This window comes from Hyperolius riggenbachi, chromosome 7 (assembly GCF_040937935.1).
Source record: "Hyperolius riggenbachi isolate aHypRig1 chromosome 7, aHypRig1.pri, whole genome shotgun sequence".
In the NCBI taxonomy this organism is placed as follows: Eukaryota; Metazoa; Chordata; class Amphibia; order Anura; family Hyperoliidae; genus Hyperolius; species Hyperolius riggenbachi.
Genome location: NC_090652.1, coordinates 84,195,337 through 84,212,627, shown reverse-complemented (window position 1 = coordinate 84,212,627; position 17,291 = coordinate 84,195,337). Strand labels below are relative to the sequence as shown.

General features: G+C 45.5%; 1 protein-coding gene across 4 annotated transcripts in view; it reads right to left on the bottom strand.

Moving 5' to 3' along the window:
- Positions 1-1,592: 1,592 nt before the first annotated feature.
- Positions 1,593-17,291, bottom strand: part of TFAP4 (transcription factor AP-4) — a 38,544-nt gene continuing 22,845 nt past the window's right edge. For 2 of the 4 annotated variants that reach the window (XM_068246721.1, XM_068246723.1), the window contains exons 4-7: positions 13,350-13,523; positions 13,026-13,166; positions 8,721-8,885; positions 1,593-3,916 (exon numbers count right to left, since the gene is read on the bottom strand). In XM_068246721.1, the coding sequence (XP_068102822.1) occupies positions 3,743-3,916; positions 8,721-8,885; positions 13,026-13,166; positions 13,350-13,523 (654 nt within the window). In that variant the 3' untranslated portion in view covers positions 1,593-3,742. The remainder of the gene's footprint in view (positions 3,917-8,720; positions 8,886-13,025; positions 13,167-13,349; positions 13,524-17,291) is intronic. The other 2 variants (XM_068246722.1, XM_068246724.1) reach the window with 2 other exon arrangements.

Sequence of the window (17,291 nt, the reverse complement as noted above, 5' to 3'; positions counted from 1 at the left end):
TAACCCAGTTTAAAGAGAACATGTCATAATCTTGACTATAGGCAAAAATGTGATTATTCATTTTTCACTGTAATTAAAAAGTACAATTGTCCACTTATTTAGCTTAAAGGAAAATCCGAGGTGAGGGGATAAAGTGGAGATTTACTTACATAGGGTTTCTTACAACCCCTACCCATCAGGTCTATAACGTTCCCCAGAGTCCTCCTGATCCCCTGCAGTGTGCAGCTGTCCACCTCCAGATCTCCAACTGTGCAAGCATTGACCCTTGCCGTCTCAATTGCACTCCTATAGCCAGAAGCGGTCAGTGCATGGGCAGTTTAAGGCTTTATGAACTGCGCATGTGCAGAAGCTCCCGCCAATGGAAGGGTGATTGAGAAAGCGCATGGTCAGGGTAGCGCATGAGCAGTAGTCCATATGTACATCTTTCGGAGGGGACTGCGGTGCACTGGGGGGGATCAGGAGGACACAGAAGGACCTGACAAGACTGTGGGGGTGGAAGAAGCATCAAGTAAGTACAATTTCACTTGTTTTTCCCCCCACCTCAGATATCCTTTAATGATTTCTTGAGGATGACTCTGGTGCTGAGAAACAGGGCTTAAAATTAAGCACCTGAAAAAAGAAAATGGCAATGAGTTCTTATTAGCTTGTGCAAGCTTATGTTATGTACACACTGGATTTTCACTGTTTGAGATGAATGTTCTGGATAGTGTACTGGTTAAGGGCTTTGCCTTTGACATGGGAGACCAGGGTTCAAATCTTGCTAGGGTAAGTACCTATTCAGTAAGAAGTGCTTAGGCAAGACTTCCTACCACTGCAGGGTAGCCCCTCGAGTGCACCCTTAGTGACTGCAGCTCTTGAGTGCTTTGAGTCCAAAAGGAGAAAACTCTATACAAATGTTAGGATTATTGTTATTATATTCCTGATACGGATAATACCTAGTGTGAGAAAAACTGACCCCAGATGTCATTAGCCTCGTCTTCACCGCATTGTGTTTGTAAACTTGGCTGTGGTGCTATCTGCTCCCTCCTCCCCTCTCCACAGAACTGAAATGAATAAGCTGGCTGGCAGCTAGCCGTGTAGCAATTGCTCCACAATGGTCACCCAAAACGATCATGACTTTACTAGCAACTGTAGTTTGAGGTCAACAGATTGCACAATGTTTGATTTAGTCAGGCCGTGATACTACATAAGTGTGGTAAGATTGCACACAAACTTGGGTAAGTGTTACCTAAACTATGTTTTACCATTGAGGGGACATATGGACACATCACTAGGATTGTCACCTAAACTAATTACAAACAACGGTTTCAGGCAATAAAAGCTTGCATGCATGGAGCTTTAAGGCTCGTACACACGTCTGACTGAAACCAACGACGGGTCTGTCGGCACCTCCCGCTGGGCGGGTTTTCAGCAGACAGTACAGCGTGTGTACAGTCTGTCGGCGGACTGTTAAGGCTGTTTCTGAACGATCCGCTGGGCGGATCGTTCAGAAACAGCCTTATCAGTTCACCGACAGACTGTACACACGCTGTACTGTCTGCTGAAAACCCGCCCAGCGGGAGGTGCCGACGGACCAGTCGTTGGCTTCAGTTACACGTGTGTACAAGCCTTTAGTCTTTGTTGCCTAAAATTACTAAGTGATCATTTCAGGAGATTGTCTTGTCAAGCAGCCAGTGGCCATCATTTACACTTAAAGGACTCAGAGGCCAAAAAATAAATGTAGTTTTACTTACCTGGGGCTTCTGTCAGCCCCTAGAATTCATTTGGGTCCCTTGACGCTGCTCCGGTTCTCTCTGGTGTCCCACTGGCAGCCTGTAAGGATCGCCAACACCCATATCACTGGAAGCGTACTGCGTAGGTGCAGTACACTTCCGATGATGTGGGTGCATTCGCTAGCACGCCGACACAGAAGGCACCGACCCATCGTGTGTTGGCGATCCTTACAGGCTGCCAGCGGGACCCCGGAGAGGACCTGAGCTGCACCTAGGGACCCAAATAACTTTTAGGGTCTGGAAGAAGACCCAGGTAAGTAAAACTAGATTTCTTTTGGCCTTGTGAGTCCTTCAAGTCAGCTAAGCTCCATGTCCTGTCACGTCTGAGGAGAGGGAGAGAAGCAGGACAGAGGGATCAGCGGAGTAGAATTTGACCTTGTCCAAATTACGTCAGGAGCGGAACACAAGGAAGGACACACAGCTGACTGAAACGATCATTTATGATGTCTAAGGTTAGTCTGGTCCTTCAGTTACCTCCAGTTGACTGACAAAAAGAAGTCTCGTTAACTACCTGACTTGGGTGTGGTCGGCCTAAGTGACTGAACTAAAGGTGGCCTAGTAACTGCCTAGTGAGAAATTCCAAAAGCGGATACCACTTTTCTGATATGGGGCTCTATTTTTCTGAATAACAAGAAACTACATTCAGCAAGAAAGGTTTGATTTTCAAAGCCAAAGTCCTCCTCATCTTAAAAAAGCTAAATAAGAAGACAAGAAGAGATCCTTGAACTGAAGAAATCCATGCCTGGTCCAGAGAAGGCTGGCTCAGGGGAGATGCAAGTCAGATAGAAAATGAAAACCAATGCAGCAAACGGGCAAATTATTCAGTAAATAAAAAACATAATCTTAAAGGGAACCCGAGGTGAAAGGCATATGGAGGCTGACATGCTTATTTCTTTCTTAAATGATGCACATTGCCTGGCTGTCCTGCTGATCCTCTGCCTCTAATACTTTGAGCCATAGCCCCTGAACAAGCATTGTCTATGACAAATCTGCCAAGATTAGCTGCATGCTTGTTTCAGGTGTACGATTTAGACCCTACTGGTATTGTTTAAAAGGAAATAAATATGGCAGCTTCCATAGGTCTCACGGCTCGGGTTCCTTTTAAATGTAGTGCTAAGACTATGTATGGGATGACCAACAAGGCTAAGGTAGGGGAGGGAGTGGACAATGCAGAGATTGATCCCGACAGCGCCATCATGTGGTCTAAAAGAATGCCTGCACAATACTTACAGGCAGATACTAGACTGGGGGAGATCTCATTTATTTCCTTTCAGGAGGATGTTAAGAACTTAAGCCAAGAAATAGTGTTTGTTATGCTAGCTCCCTAGTGCTGTCCCATCCTGGCGTTCTTTTCATTCTTATTTTTTTTTTCTTTTCTTTTTTTTTTAATTTTAAAACAATGATGTGTTTCCTATAAAAAGAAAACGGATGTTAAATATAGGTCTGTTATACGCACACAAGCTCTCTATAAAATATATAGAAGTATAAAAGGTTTCTATAAATTTAGAAATTGCAAAGTAGGTGCATGTATTGTCTGAATACACACAGTATAGATCTCGTACTGTATCCTACCGATAGCGACAAGGAGGGACACTTTATAAAAGCTTATTTTTAGGTTTAACCCCTTTTCACCAGTGCAGGCCTTAATCCCTTCCACCAGGAAAGGTTTATGAAAATCTTTAAGAGCAGAGGGACTGCTGCAAGCTTTGGAACTGTAGGACCCCCACCACAATGACACGCCTCCTTATGTCTTTAAGAACAGGGCAATCCTTTAGTGCGTTATCCCCCTTCTCCCTCGACCTTATTACAGTATCTTTGTGGTCAGCTGTAGACCACCCCTAGAAAACCCTACAGATTTGGGAAGGAGGCTGGATGAAGGCAACTCTTGGTAGGGCTCCCTCTAGTACCCTCGCAGCCTCCCCCCTCCAGTTCCCCCAGTCTCTTCCCACTTGTGGGTGGGGCAGCAGATGTCAGGGGTCTTCCATGATGTCGTCCTTGCTTTGCTCCACGTCGCTCTCATCGCATTCTGTGTCTGACGCCGTGTCTGAATCTTCACACGGGCGGGGGGCGTTGACGATGACGGCCCGCCGCTGCTCCTCCTCCTGCAGCTGTTTCTCTCGTGTTCCCTCTATGTGCTGTATGGCCTGGAAGCAATGAGAGAGAGAGTAAAGAACTTCAAAAATTGCAGTGAGCAGGTATTTTCTAATCAAGCCCTTATACTTAAAGGACAACTGAACTGAGACCCCTCCAAATGAAAGAACCCCATGTTGGGCTAGATTACCGCCTCCTGAGTGTGCTGGCCCTGCTCGCTGTCATTGAGATCCTTCCCCTTTCCCCACCCTCGTTCCTCAAATATTCAACAGTATTCTCCACTCAAATACCAAAAACAGGGAGTTAACCCAAGCGACACTACATGATTAAGAACGGAGCAGGCAAAGTTCAGAACCACACGAGCACAACCAAAGCAAGCACTTACAGGCCGAGTTTTCGAAACTCATGGCTGTGCAATTCATAACCACGCGCTGCCACTCTGAGGAACCTTTGGGTGACTGCGGAGACAAGAGAACCGGGGACTCCAAGGACAATGAGCAGTGACAGCATACTATGAATTAGGTAATCCAGCCCACAATGGGTTTCAAACAATAGGTTTTCCCCAATTCATGGGTACTTTAAAAAAGCTTACTGTATAATTGCACATAAATATGATTATTTGTCTCCTCCTCCAAGGACTATCAAAAGACTAAAATCCTATCTCCTACCTAAGATATCAGCTGTGACATAGTGCCTCTCCAATCTATTCAGGTAGTTGTAAACACAGACACAAGGCCGGATTTATACTTTTTGGGTCCCTAGGCCAAGTATGTTGTGGCTCCCCTCTCTTGTGTAGCAGCGCCTCTCCCATTCCATGTGCAGCCCCCTCATCCATGTGTATCATCCATGTGCAGCAGCACCTTTCTTTCATGAACAGCTCCCTTGAACATCAGCTTTCCTTTTTCATGTGTTTCTCCCCATTTTCATCCTCCTCTTTCATGTCCAGGTGTCCACTTGGGCTACAGCCATCCAAGGCCTGGGCCTTTGTGGCCTCTCCAAAAAAAAAAATCCAGCCCTGCACAGACAGATGTCATCACCAGTCTACCTGAAGCAGGAGACAGACAGGAGGTGTGATTTTCCAATGCAGTGGGTGGAGCTATGGAAACTTATCACTGTGACAATGAAAGCCTCTGTGACTAGCAGCATCCCCATTCCAGGATTTGGGAATGCTCTGCTGATGGCATGAAATGTCCACCGTGCATCTCCTCTCATTTTCCTCTCTGCAATTGCTGAGAATGATGGATAGGGCTTTAGAGCACAGCTTTGTGATAATTATGCCCTTGAAGATGCATTATTGTGGGTGCTCATCTAATTGCCAACACTGCAAATCCCCATGGAGCCCCAGGGGGGTCTGTCAATGCTCATCTAATTGGTTTCCTTCAGAATGCTTGTTGAGAACTATGTGACTCTGTGGTTTGATGCTCTCCAAGGTTACCTTTGCTGAGATTTTGAAATCACCATGGATACCTTTTATATGGTGTACATTATGTACATTTCTCCTCTCAAAGAGGGAGGAAAAAGAAATTACTGTCAATAGGCGCACATGATGCTGTATCCCGCATAGTAACAATCTCAACCCTCAAGAGGTTCAAGCTTAGACTGAATGAGTCAGTTAAAGCAGAACACTTCTTTAAAAGTAAGTTTACCATCATTCGTGGGGGGCGGGGGTATTCAGGGTGGGGGTGGCGACCACAATTTCCCTTTATACATTGTTCGAACCTTTGAAAACAGTATTGTAGAGGTTTTGGTCATTTTGAGGTGGAGCATGTTAGGCAGGTGACTGAGGAAGTGGTAACTGGGTGTGTCTGCCATAACCAGCCCATGGTTGTCAGGCAGGAATCTGAAACTCTCACTCCCGGTATTACAAGCCCCAAGTCAGGCAGTTTGTATATGCACTAAGATGGCATGTGTGGGCCAATTTATACTTACCTGGGGCTTCCTGCAGTCACACGAACCGCTTGGGGTCCCTTGATGTCCTCTCTGATTGCTCCATTCCTTTAGAAAATCCCCAGGTAATTAGGCCAGCCGCGCTCTCCTGCGCACACCCCCATTGTGCATCCGCAGCCTGGAGCATTCTGTGCCTGCGCAGTAGTACTGGGTATGGGAGCACGGCGGGAACGCACGCTCAGCCAAGCCGCGCATGCGCTGAAGACCACAATCGACGGTGACTGACCCGAATACCAGGAGGATTTCAGAGAGAATGGAGCGGTCGGCTAGGGACTCCAAGCACCTCATGGGGCTGGAGAAAGCCCCAGGTAAGTATAAATTGGCCCTCACACGCAATCTCAGGTACACTTTAAAGTGGCCTTGAAACTGTTTAAAACTATGGACAAGATATTCAGGGATTTTATCTGGGGTCAGGGTAGAGTAAAAATCAAACTTCAATTTCTTCAGTACTCTAAGGAGGAGGGAGGTCTAGCAGTGCCAAATCCGTGGGTATACTATTTAGCCTCACAACTGCAACACCTGGTGAGTTGGGAGGCCGAAGAACTGATAGATCCAAGCAGGAAATTATTAAACTCAGTGTTAAAAACCGATTCGATACACGAAGCTATGGAGGCTGGAAGGGTTGGTTTTAAAAGGGGAAAAGAACCCACCTTTTTACTCATGCAGAAGGTTTGGGATAGAGTGAGATATATGCAAGATATCCAGGTGATTACTAGCTACACCCCTCTTGATGCCTCAGTTCGCTTCCCAGAATTGGCGAAGCTTATTTTTCTAAAATCCTGGGCTAGAGAGGGTGTTTCTTCTTTGTCACAAATATTGAGGGACCAAGAGGTAGTACCATTGGAGGATATTTTAATCTTATTACAGAAACCCAATACGCCTCTGATAAATTTTCAGTATATGCAATTAAAAGGCAACGTGTGCTATACCCTTTACTGTTGCAACCAGCTCCTATATATAATCTTTTGAATCAGTATATTCAGCGCAGTGGTTTTATCTCAATGTGTTATTCAATGCTGCTTGGGCTATTTTTGAAGAAGTATCCTCTCAGCTGTTTTGATAAATGGGTGCAAGATCTGGGTGGATTAGCAACAGAGGATTGGATTGATATCCTTCAGATAGGCCCCTTGGTCTCTACAAATGCCTCCCAGAAACTTTCACAGCTTAACATCTTGCATAGGAACCTTTTAACTCCCAATAGGCTTTTCTCTATGGGTTATAGAGACGATCCAATATGCCCCAGGTGTTGTAGAGATCATGGGGACTTACTCCATATGTTATGGTGATGCCCAAACCTTTATAGATATTGGGGGCAAGTATTAGACATCATTGATACTGTTTCTAAACAACGGATGAACAGAAGTGTAGAACTTTGTATCCTGGGTTCATTGGAGGGTTTAAGTATAAAGGAAGATGTGCAAATTATGATAATCCGTCTACTATTCCAAGCAAGGAAATTAATTTTAGTACATTGGAAGGATTCAAACCCCCCGAATGTTGAAACTTGGATTAAACAAGTAAATACATATTTAAAGTTGGAGAAAATAATATACCAACATAGGAAATCTCCACAGAAATTTGACAAGATTTGGTTGGGTTGGCTGGATACCCCGGGCTTACCTGATTTTTCTTTAATTCAGGATAGATTGTTTGCTGGTCTTAATTGAAATCCCTAGTATAATACAGCTGCAGAAAGCAGCATTATGAAGGGATATACTAATTTTTTCAGTATCCTGTATAACCTTGTTATGAAAACTGCTTCATGGTCAATTTAATGATTAACATTGCAATGCTGTACTGGATATGTGATATATCTTTATGTTGATTGTATTATTTTATTATGTTTAATAAAGGCTGTTTTTAAAAAAAAAAGTGGCCTTGAAGCGAGTTTACAAAACAAACAAATCACTTTGATACTCACCTATTATGAGGGAAGGCTCTGAATCTCATAGATCATTCCTGGTCCCCGTTCCGTATCCTTGTATTCCTGCTGTCCACGTGAAATTTGATTTACAGGTGGAATAGGTCTTTGGCTTTGTCCTTCTCGGGCAGCATTTGGAAGTACTCATGTCCCGATGAAACATGGACAGTGTGGATGTGCACAGCTTCGGAAGTACTCAGATATGCGAGATCTTCTGAAGAGTTCCAAGTAGTCCCAAAGGCAGGAATTTTGAACGGGGGAATGAGAACACAGAGAGGACCAAGAAGGTTCTATAGGCCACACAGCCTTCCCTCTTCTCAGGTATCCAAGTTTTTTTTAAACCTGCTTCAGGTTTGCTTCAATGGTTTTTAATCAGGGACAAAAAACAACAATCAGGAAAAAAAAAAAGACTGAGGACTCCAGCTGGAGAGGTGAGGGCTTCCCCTGCTGTGGCCTGCGGATTACCGGTACCTGGGGAGGCCGCAGCTGGGATCGCTATGAGTAGGAGGACACCTCTACATCGCATGCGTCAAAAGACTGTGGAGACCACGTGATCGGAACACTCCGCATCACGTGGTCCCGCCAGCCAATCGTAGCACAAAGTGGCCGCTCCAGGAAGTAAACACCACAGTGCAGTGAATATTAATTAGCCATGTGGCAAAAAAAAAAACAAAAACAGACATTACTGAGCATGTGCAAACAGTCTAACGCAGCCACATAGGAGTATAACGCACAGCATGCTGCACTTTCATTTAACGTGCAGCGTTATACTGGAACGCAACGTGTGAACTGTAAACAGCTCCATGATTTTTCATTGCTGCGAGTTGGGCTGCGTTACAGGCTGCTGTAACGTGAGACTTTAACGTCCCACTGTGAAAGAAGCCTTGCTGAACACTGTATTGCTAATAAAGGCATGAAAACAAAGGTCTCTGAACCAGAGCTTTGCTGTGTAATGCTGGAATGTCATCCAGCTGCTACTCCACACTCACCTGCACGATGGTGTCCAGGTTCTGCCGGGATGTGGACACAGAGCTGATTACTGAGGAATGTCCCACGGTCACAACGTTGACATGGTGTGAGGTTGGAGGAGCTGGAGCAGGCACTATTACAGTTGGGTGGTGAGTGGGGGCCAGCGGCAGATGGGATCCCAGGAGCTGTAGAGATAGCATACATTTTACCATACTGCACTTAAAAACCAACATTTAAAATAATTTTTATTTGCAAGATATCCACTTTAAATTAAAGGGAACCTGAAGTGAGAGGTACATATAGGCTGACATATTTATTTCCTTTTAAACAATGCAGATTGCCTGGCTGTCCTGATGATCATCAGCCTACACTACTTTTAGACATAGATCCTGAACAAGCATGCAGATCAGATGTTCTGACTGAAGCCTGCGTGGATTAGCCACATGCTTGTTTCAGGTGTGTGATTCAGACACTACTGCCGGCAAAGAGATCAGCAAGCGTGCCAGGCAACTGGTATTGTTTACGCGGAAATAAACATGACAGCCTCCATATCCCTTTTAGTTCAGGTTCCCTTCAAAGGGATGTGTATAGACACCTCTGACCCAATTTTCACTCCAAGTGCTGTCTAAATTCCTCCTATTCCAACATCACTAACAGGAGCTAGCCAGGGAGGAGCAGAGCTGACCCTGACCACCACCTCCCTGTACTCCAACAAGAGGGAGGAGTTAGGCAGGGTCATATGATGGTTCTATGTAGAGGTAGACACTCCCACCCTGCTGGCAGCTCTATACTTAGTGTATAGCTCTCTGTGTCATGCGACTGACCCTTTCAAAGAGAATTCCTCTGAAACAGCTAAATCAAATATGACATTTATGTTGGTAATGGAGAAAAAAAGGAGGACTGTACCACTGTTCACAATGAAAAATACCAAGAGGGTGAACCAGAGCTTTATATTGAGAGAACACCTGGGAAACCAAGAAAAATTGACTACAGCTCACCATGGTAGAAAAGTACAGGGATTGCTAATGTTCAGTTCAGCTGCTGTTGAACTGATGTTAATCCACTTGTCTTCAGTTTAGTGAATAGGAAACAGAGGTTAGCCTGAATAATGCCCTCAGCCGGCACTGGTCTGAATCAATTGGCCAGGCTGATGGCTGGGCAACTGCATCAGGGGGCATCGGGGACTGCTAGATTCTCGGTAGAGGTGGTCGTTATTGGCCACCTTGGCCATGTCTCATCTCGCGTGTGTACACAGCTTAAAGTGGACCTGAACTCAGAACTTCCTCTCTGCTCCAAAAGATAAGCAACAGCATAATATCCTTTACAGAAAATGGTTTCCTTGTTACTGTTTACAGAGCTCCTTTAGAGATGCTGCAGTGTACATACTTGGTTTGCTGGGAGCAGAGAAAGGGTTCAACTCCTGCGTTTACATATTAGCACTCAATTCGGCTTACAGCTGGGAACTCAAATTACACCAGCTCATTACTGGAGGAGAAGGGAGAGGTGAAGCTGGTATGCACTTTTAATTTTGATTGGCCAATCACTGACCAATTTTACCACCTCCATGTAGTATGAGAGTTTACCTACACAAAATCTGCTCATAGCATTCGATATCTGTTGACCCTCATACTACACGGAGGTTGGAAAATTGATCTTTAAACAAGCTGTTCTCTATAAAACACACACACAGGGTGGATTCCTCTGTGTTCCTGTCTGCTGTGCAACAGTTCAGGTCCGCTCTAAGGATAAGAAAGGTTAGCAAAGCTCAGTAAAACACTTAAAAAGAGGAATTTTATTACTCTGGGTATTGCATTTGAATAACATTTGAAATTCATCATCTTTTTTGACCATAAACAGTTATCAGTGGCAGAAACAAAACATTCTCTGAGGTGGTAATAGGCAATTGTCTCAATATCTCCCAAGGAGGCAATCAGATCTCATACACTTGATTGACAAAATGAATACATGTAAAAGAGGCGCGTGGAAATTCGGGTGCAGGGTGAAGCCATCCCGCTCTAGCTATTCTCTTGTCTTGCTTTATTTTAAAACTATTCCCCCTACTTATAACCTAACCCTTTTGTTCTCAATAATTCAGGCTGCAGCTATTGCCATTGTTTACATTACTGAGTGAGCGCTGCTATAGCCATAATTCAGATGCTTCCCCCTCCTGAGGTGAGTACTCCCAGGGGCTCTTTTTCTCCCTACAGGTTTACTTTCAACGGGGCTCTGAGGCCTTTTTAAACAAAACCAAAAAGTGTCACTTACCTGGGGATTCTACCAGCCCCCTGCAGCTATCCAGTCCCACGCAGTCACTGAAGCCTCCTCCGTTCCTTGCCGCGGGTCACCTGCCAATTGTCTAACTAGACGTATAGCACTGTGCGGCCGCGCGTGTCCTCGCTCCTGCGCACGTCATCGGGAGCTTACTGCGCAGTACAAGAAGACTTCGTACTGCACCTGCGCAGTAAGCTCCTGATGACGTGCGCGGGAGCAAGGACACGCACGGCCGCACAGTGCTATACATCTAGTTAAACAAATAATTGGCAGGTGACCCGCGGTAAGGTAAGGAGGAGGCTTCAGTGATGGCGTGGGACTTGATAGCTGCAGGGGGCTGGTAGAAGCCCCAGGTAAGTGACACTTTATTTTATTTTATTTTATTTTATAAAGGCCACAGAACCCTTTTAAGGCTTTATTATAAGTATTTGTGGCTTTGCATTTTTTATATGTTTCATAGCTGTGCTTGCCTGCAGCTGTACTCAAGGGTCTAGCACCTGTTCAGATTTTTTTTTATAAAGTGGGGTCTTGAAATGTCACTTCCTGTAAACGTCAAGTTTACAGTAGTCTTTGCCAGCATAATGATTGATAAAGCCCACACACATCACTTGAGCATAAATCTAAATATGGATGAGGTGGGTGGTGAAATTTCACAATTCTGGCCTCTGTTGGAACAACAGCTTTGGGAGTCACACGATCACGTCCGATTCACCTGCCTACTAATGTAATGTGGACAGGAAGCAAGCTGCACTGCAGTTCCAAACACATTTATCACATTGTTTTCTTTTAAGTTATTTTTCTAACAATGTTTTTAAGTTAATTTTCTAACAATATGACAAACAAACAGAAACAACTTTTCATACTGGCGTAAATCTTTTTATCCTATAAAAGTTATTAGCTACTTAAGTTTTTGATCAGACACACATTTTAAGTCCAGACAACGTAAACCTGAAGTGAAAATAACTTCAAATGAATATTGTGTAAAACGAATGGTAAAAATAACAGCATTCTAAACAAAAGCCATGACAGTCTGATGTAAAATCTGCTTTGTTGAGCTGAAGAACAAACAGAAGTAATAACCATTTTAAGCTTTTCTGCATGAAAACCCCATCAGCAGACTTATTCAACCAGGTAAGAGGTTTTTGCCTTCTACTTACTTTTCAGGAAACTGGACTGATTAAAAAGGCTGTTTGAAAATAGCATTTGTTAGGCCCCGTTCACACTTGCGGTTCGTGTCCGCAAGTGTCCAGGGGCCGCAAAGAGACCGTACGGGTCTCTGCGGTGGCCACAAGTTGCCACCAGTTGCGGATCCGGAATGTATCAGTTCCAGCTACAATAAAGTAGCCGGAACTAGATACATTGCAGTGCCAGAAAGGCACCGCAAGCATGGGGGATACCGGCGTGCAGTCCGGGCCCCCCAAGTGGCATAGGACCGGTGCTGGAAGCATCCGGTCCTATTGCCAGTGTGATGAGAAACATCCGCTTCTCATTGCACAGCATGGCCGCATGTTCGGGTCAGGATCCGGCCCGGGTGCGTGGCCCGGATGACTGGACCCGAAAAATAGCGCATGTTGGAAAAGTGACCGGAGTCCGCATCCGATCCGGCTCCGTTCTGTATGGAACGTACGCATGCGAACGTCCGCATAGACTTTGCATTGCTATGTGGAACGTACATTCCGTTTGTACAGTATTCGGTCCGGATCCGATCAGGCGGATCCGGACAGCGAACGCTAATGTGAACCAGGCCTTATATGCAGAGAACAGAGCTGTTTATATTCCATGAAAAATCCAAAGAATCTTCGCGGAGTTCTCCTTTAAGAAGATCTAATGTGGCCACCACTCTATCTGAACCCATCAAAGCTGATTAAAATTTCGTTTCGAGGTTGCATGTGACTAGATTTGTATTTGCAGCATATTTGGTTAAAAATTCTGATCGGGAAATGCAGCAGTGGCCAATCAGCAGATGGCTGCATGCATTGGGCATCCTCACCAAATCCTAGTAAAGGAGAGGAAGGTAGCAGAGAGCGGCGCCGTGGAGGACATGGAGGACTCACCTGAGAGTGGAGGTGCTGCTCACTCCTGTCCAGTGACTCATCTTTCTGTCCCTGTGCTTTTCCTCCCTCATCCTCCTGCTGGATTTGCTGAGCTATTGCCTTCAACTTTTCAGGATACATATGAGCTTCCAGAGCTCGGACCTGGTAATAAGGTAATACCGATCAGTTGATAACAAGCATGCCGATATTCCCACCCAGGTCTCATTCTAAGAAGCCCTAATGAATGCCAGCATGCTGCACTCTAGTAAAGTTGCTCATTTGGTCTTTAGGAGGGGTTTTTTTTTATTTGACAGGATGACTTTAAACAAAAGCTTTCTTGTTTACCTGTTCCTCCAGCATCATCCTGACTGAACGCTCCTTGTCCAGCTGCTGCCTCAACTCGATCATTTCTCTTCGCAGATCTTCTGCTTTCTCCTCCTCCCAGATATCTGGAGAGCCAATACCTTCATCCTTGTCTTCTGCCCGTCGCCGCTTGGGAGATGATCCACTGAACTCCTGCTGCAAAACAGAGTCCATAACTTACATTGCACTGTTGTTAGTGCTGTAGATGTGTAGTGCTGCGTTATATCTAGATCTGGATTGTGCAACCCACAGTCAGGGCATTGCTTTCCCCAGCCCTATTAAAGTCGGAAAACCACTGCGCCTGCGTGGCCGCACACACTCACGCCCGCTGACGTCACCAGGAGCGTACTAATGCACAGGTGCAGACCTACTGGGCCTGCTCCGTACACTCTTGGTGACATCAGCGGGAGGGAGGGCACAGCCACGCAGGCGCAGTGGTTTTCCGACTTTAAAGTCAGAAATTCCAGAAGTGAACCAGAGGCTGGGACCGGCGCATCAGGTGAGTGGTTGCGCGGGCACAGGATGTCTGCGGGGGACTATTAAAAGCCCCAGGTAAATTCAACTCTTTTTCCCCCTACAGTAGTCCTTTAAGTAAGGGCTGACTAACTACTTGGCATTGCTTCTGCTGTAGAACAGAACAGATCTGTAATATTATCAGATGCCTCTCGGAGGCCTCCCCATGTCAGTCTGTATTGAGTAGCAGGAAAAGTCCATTGCATAGCTGTATTTACAAATAGTTTAAAGTACAAGTATGTTTTAGACTAGACTGTATGTATGCTGTAGTTACATGCGGGAGCTAAGCTACAGAAACATTGACTTTACCATCTGCTGTCACACAAAGCAACCCTTCCCATACAAAGAAATTCAGGGTCACCCTGCTAGAAGGCCTGCACAGTACTGAAGGAGAATGAGCGCTACTGGATTACAGGCCTATAGACATGGATGGATTTCAGGCAAATTACAGCCAAGCAACCACAGATCCACAGCTACCCACCATTCTTTACACGCAAATGAAATATGGCATTAAAGAGAACCCGAGGTGGGTTTGAAGAATATTATCTGCATACAGAGGCTGGATCTGCCTATACAGCCTAGCCTCTGTTGCTATCCTAAACCCCCCTAAGGTCCCCCTGCACTCTGCCATCCCTTATAAATCACAGCCACGCTGCTGACAAACAGCTTGTCAGAGCTGGCTGTGTTTATCTCTATAGTGTCAGTCTGCTGCTCTCCCCGCCTCCTGCAGAACTCCAGTCCCCGCCTGCATCCCTTCCCTCCCTGCTGATTGGAGTGAAGGGACGGGGGCAGGGACCGGAGCTATGCAGGAGGCGGGGGAGCAGCTGAGACTGACACTACAGATGTAAACACAGCCTCACAGCACGGCTGTGATTTATGAGGGATTGCAGAGTGCAGGGGGACCTTAGAGGGGTTTGGGATAGCAACAGAGGCTGGGCTGTATAGGCAGATCCAGCCTCTGTATGCAGATAACATTCTTTAAACACACCTCGGGTTCTCTTTAAAGAGGCACTGAACTGACATATAGTAGAACTTCAGAGATAGGAGGCTTGCACCGTCATGAAGTTCAGTAAATACGTCCTAAGGGGATGACCAAAGAATATGATCTTTTTCCATCCCTATGATTGATTAAATGTTATGATATGTTTATGGCTTGATATATTTGTTATCCTTAATGCATTCTGGTGTTCATAATATATACTGACACATGGTGGTGCTATTGTGTATGTGCACATGACAGCGCTGCAGGGTGAGATGTCATGGCAAACCTCCAATCCCATTGGTCGCTGGAGGCTCAGGGAGATGCCCAGACCCGTGACCACACCCCTTTCTGTGCGCCAATCTCAGTTCCCCATCAGATAACAGAGGCTGGTGGGTGGGAACACCTCCTGATCAAGGCCTTCCACACTGTCAGCGTAGCTGTGTGCGTACCGCCCCATCCACTTGCTGCATGCTCTGCTATTGGTTAAATGTACCACCTATGCGATGTTCACAGTGCGGGTGGTGCAGTATAAGAGCATGTGGCATCCCAACGCACTGCATGCAGTGTGTTAACAATGAAGCATATATGTGTCATTGTGTGCTTCACTATATGCAAACAATCATACTCTGCACACAAACACTCACTTCCATGCAATTAGCTGCACTAATGGAGAATATTCGCTTGATTTGTATGCAAAGGCATTCCGTACTACACCCTTTCACCATTGTTGAGGTTTCTCCAATTAAAAGGGTCCCATTTTCTACTTACACCAGTCAGCTAGCAAGTTTTCATGCGTTCTTCACTGTAGGCGACAACGTGCGGATAACATGTGGTGCGCCTTTCCCATTACTTTGCGTTCCTGCTGTTACAGGCAACACAAGCAAACCAACACTGTGAACGTAACCTTACTCAATGCCCTCTACCCAACTTGTAAAGACAAGACAAAAGCACTGTAATGAGCGCAGCCGCGGCGGACTGCATTGCCACCACGGCTGTCCGTCCCGCCGGCGTCTAAGACGCAGGGGACGGAACTACCTTTTTCCTGCAAGGTCGCTGTCTCATAGACAGGACCTTTATCCAAGGAGAGGGCTCGTCAGCTGACGGGCTGGTCAGCTGACAGCGGAGGAGACTCACGGCGCCCCGGATTGGCTGCAGCAGGGGGCGTGCCAGTGAGGTCTCCTCTGCTTCTTAAAGAGACTTTGAAGCGAAAAAAAAATGATGATATTATGATTTGTATGTGTAGCACAGCTAAGAAATAAAACATTAAGATAAGATACATCAGTGTAATGGTTTCCAGTACAGGAAGAGTTGAGAAACTCCAGTTGTTATCTCTATGCAAACAAGCCATTAAGCTCTCCGACTAAATTAGTTGTGGAGAGGGCTGTTATCTGACTTTTATTATCTCAACGGTTCCTGGACTATTTACTTTTCCTCTGCTAGAGGAGAGGTCATTACTTCACAGACTGCTCTGAAAGACTCATTTTGAATGCTGAGTGTTGTGTAATGTGCACATATTATAGAATGATGCAATGTTAGAAAAAACACTATATACCTGAAACTAAAAGTATGAGAATATTTTCTTTGCTGCTAATCTTCTAGTTATTATTCATAGTACACAACCAATTCACTATATCATATTTTTTTTTTTCGCTTCAGTGTCTCTTTAAGCCTTCGGGCTTTAGTCTGGCGCTGTCTGTTGTCATGAATGCTTGTGTGTCAGTGCTCAGACCTTAGACTAGATCCCAGGTGTGATGCTAAGGATTTCACACCTAGACTAGGATATTGCTTCTGTTATCTGTTAGACTAGATCCCAGGTGTGATGCTATGGATTTCACACCTAGACTAGGATATTGCTATATTGCTTCTGTTATCTGTTAGACTAGTCCCCGGGTGTTGATGCCAAGGACTTCACACCTAGACTAGGGTATTGTATTGTATGGATTTCTGTGTATGACCCTTAGCTAACTACTCTGACCCTGTTGCCGAACCTTGCCTGTCAGACCACCCTACTCACCAGTGGGCCCTCGCCACTGGTGAGGTGATAACTTCACCAGCTCCTCTGGTGAAGTTATTCATTAATGCAGTACCATTTGTATCTCCTGCTCCTAGACTGCAGTACAGTCTGAATCACCTGCTAGTACAGTACTGTCTGTATCTCCTGTTCCTAGGCTGCAGTGCAGTCTGAATCACCCGCTCCTCGGGAGATTCAATGTCAAGTTTCCCCAGCTTGCTGGGGTTTGTACTTTATTATACGGACGGCCTGTGTATCTTCAGTACCTCACCAGCATCTCTGGCGAGGTCTTGCCAAACTATACTGTTATCATATCTGTTAGTATCTTCTCTGAGGGCCCCGGAGGTCTGGCCGTATTTACCAGGCCCGTGTAGCTGGTGCCAGCCAGCACCTGTGTAGGGGCCTAGTCTGCATCGTG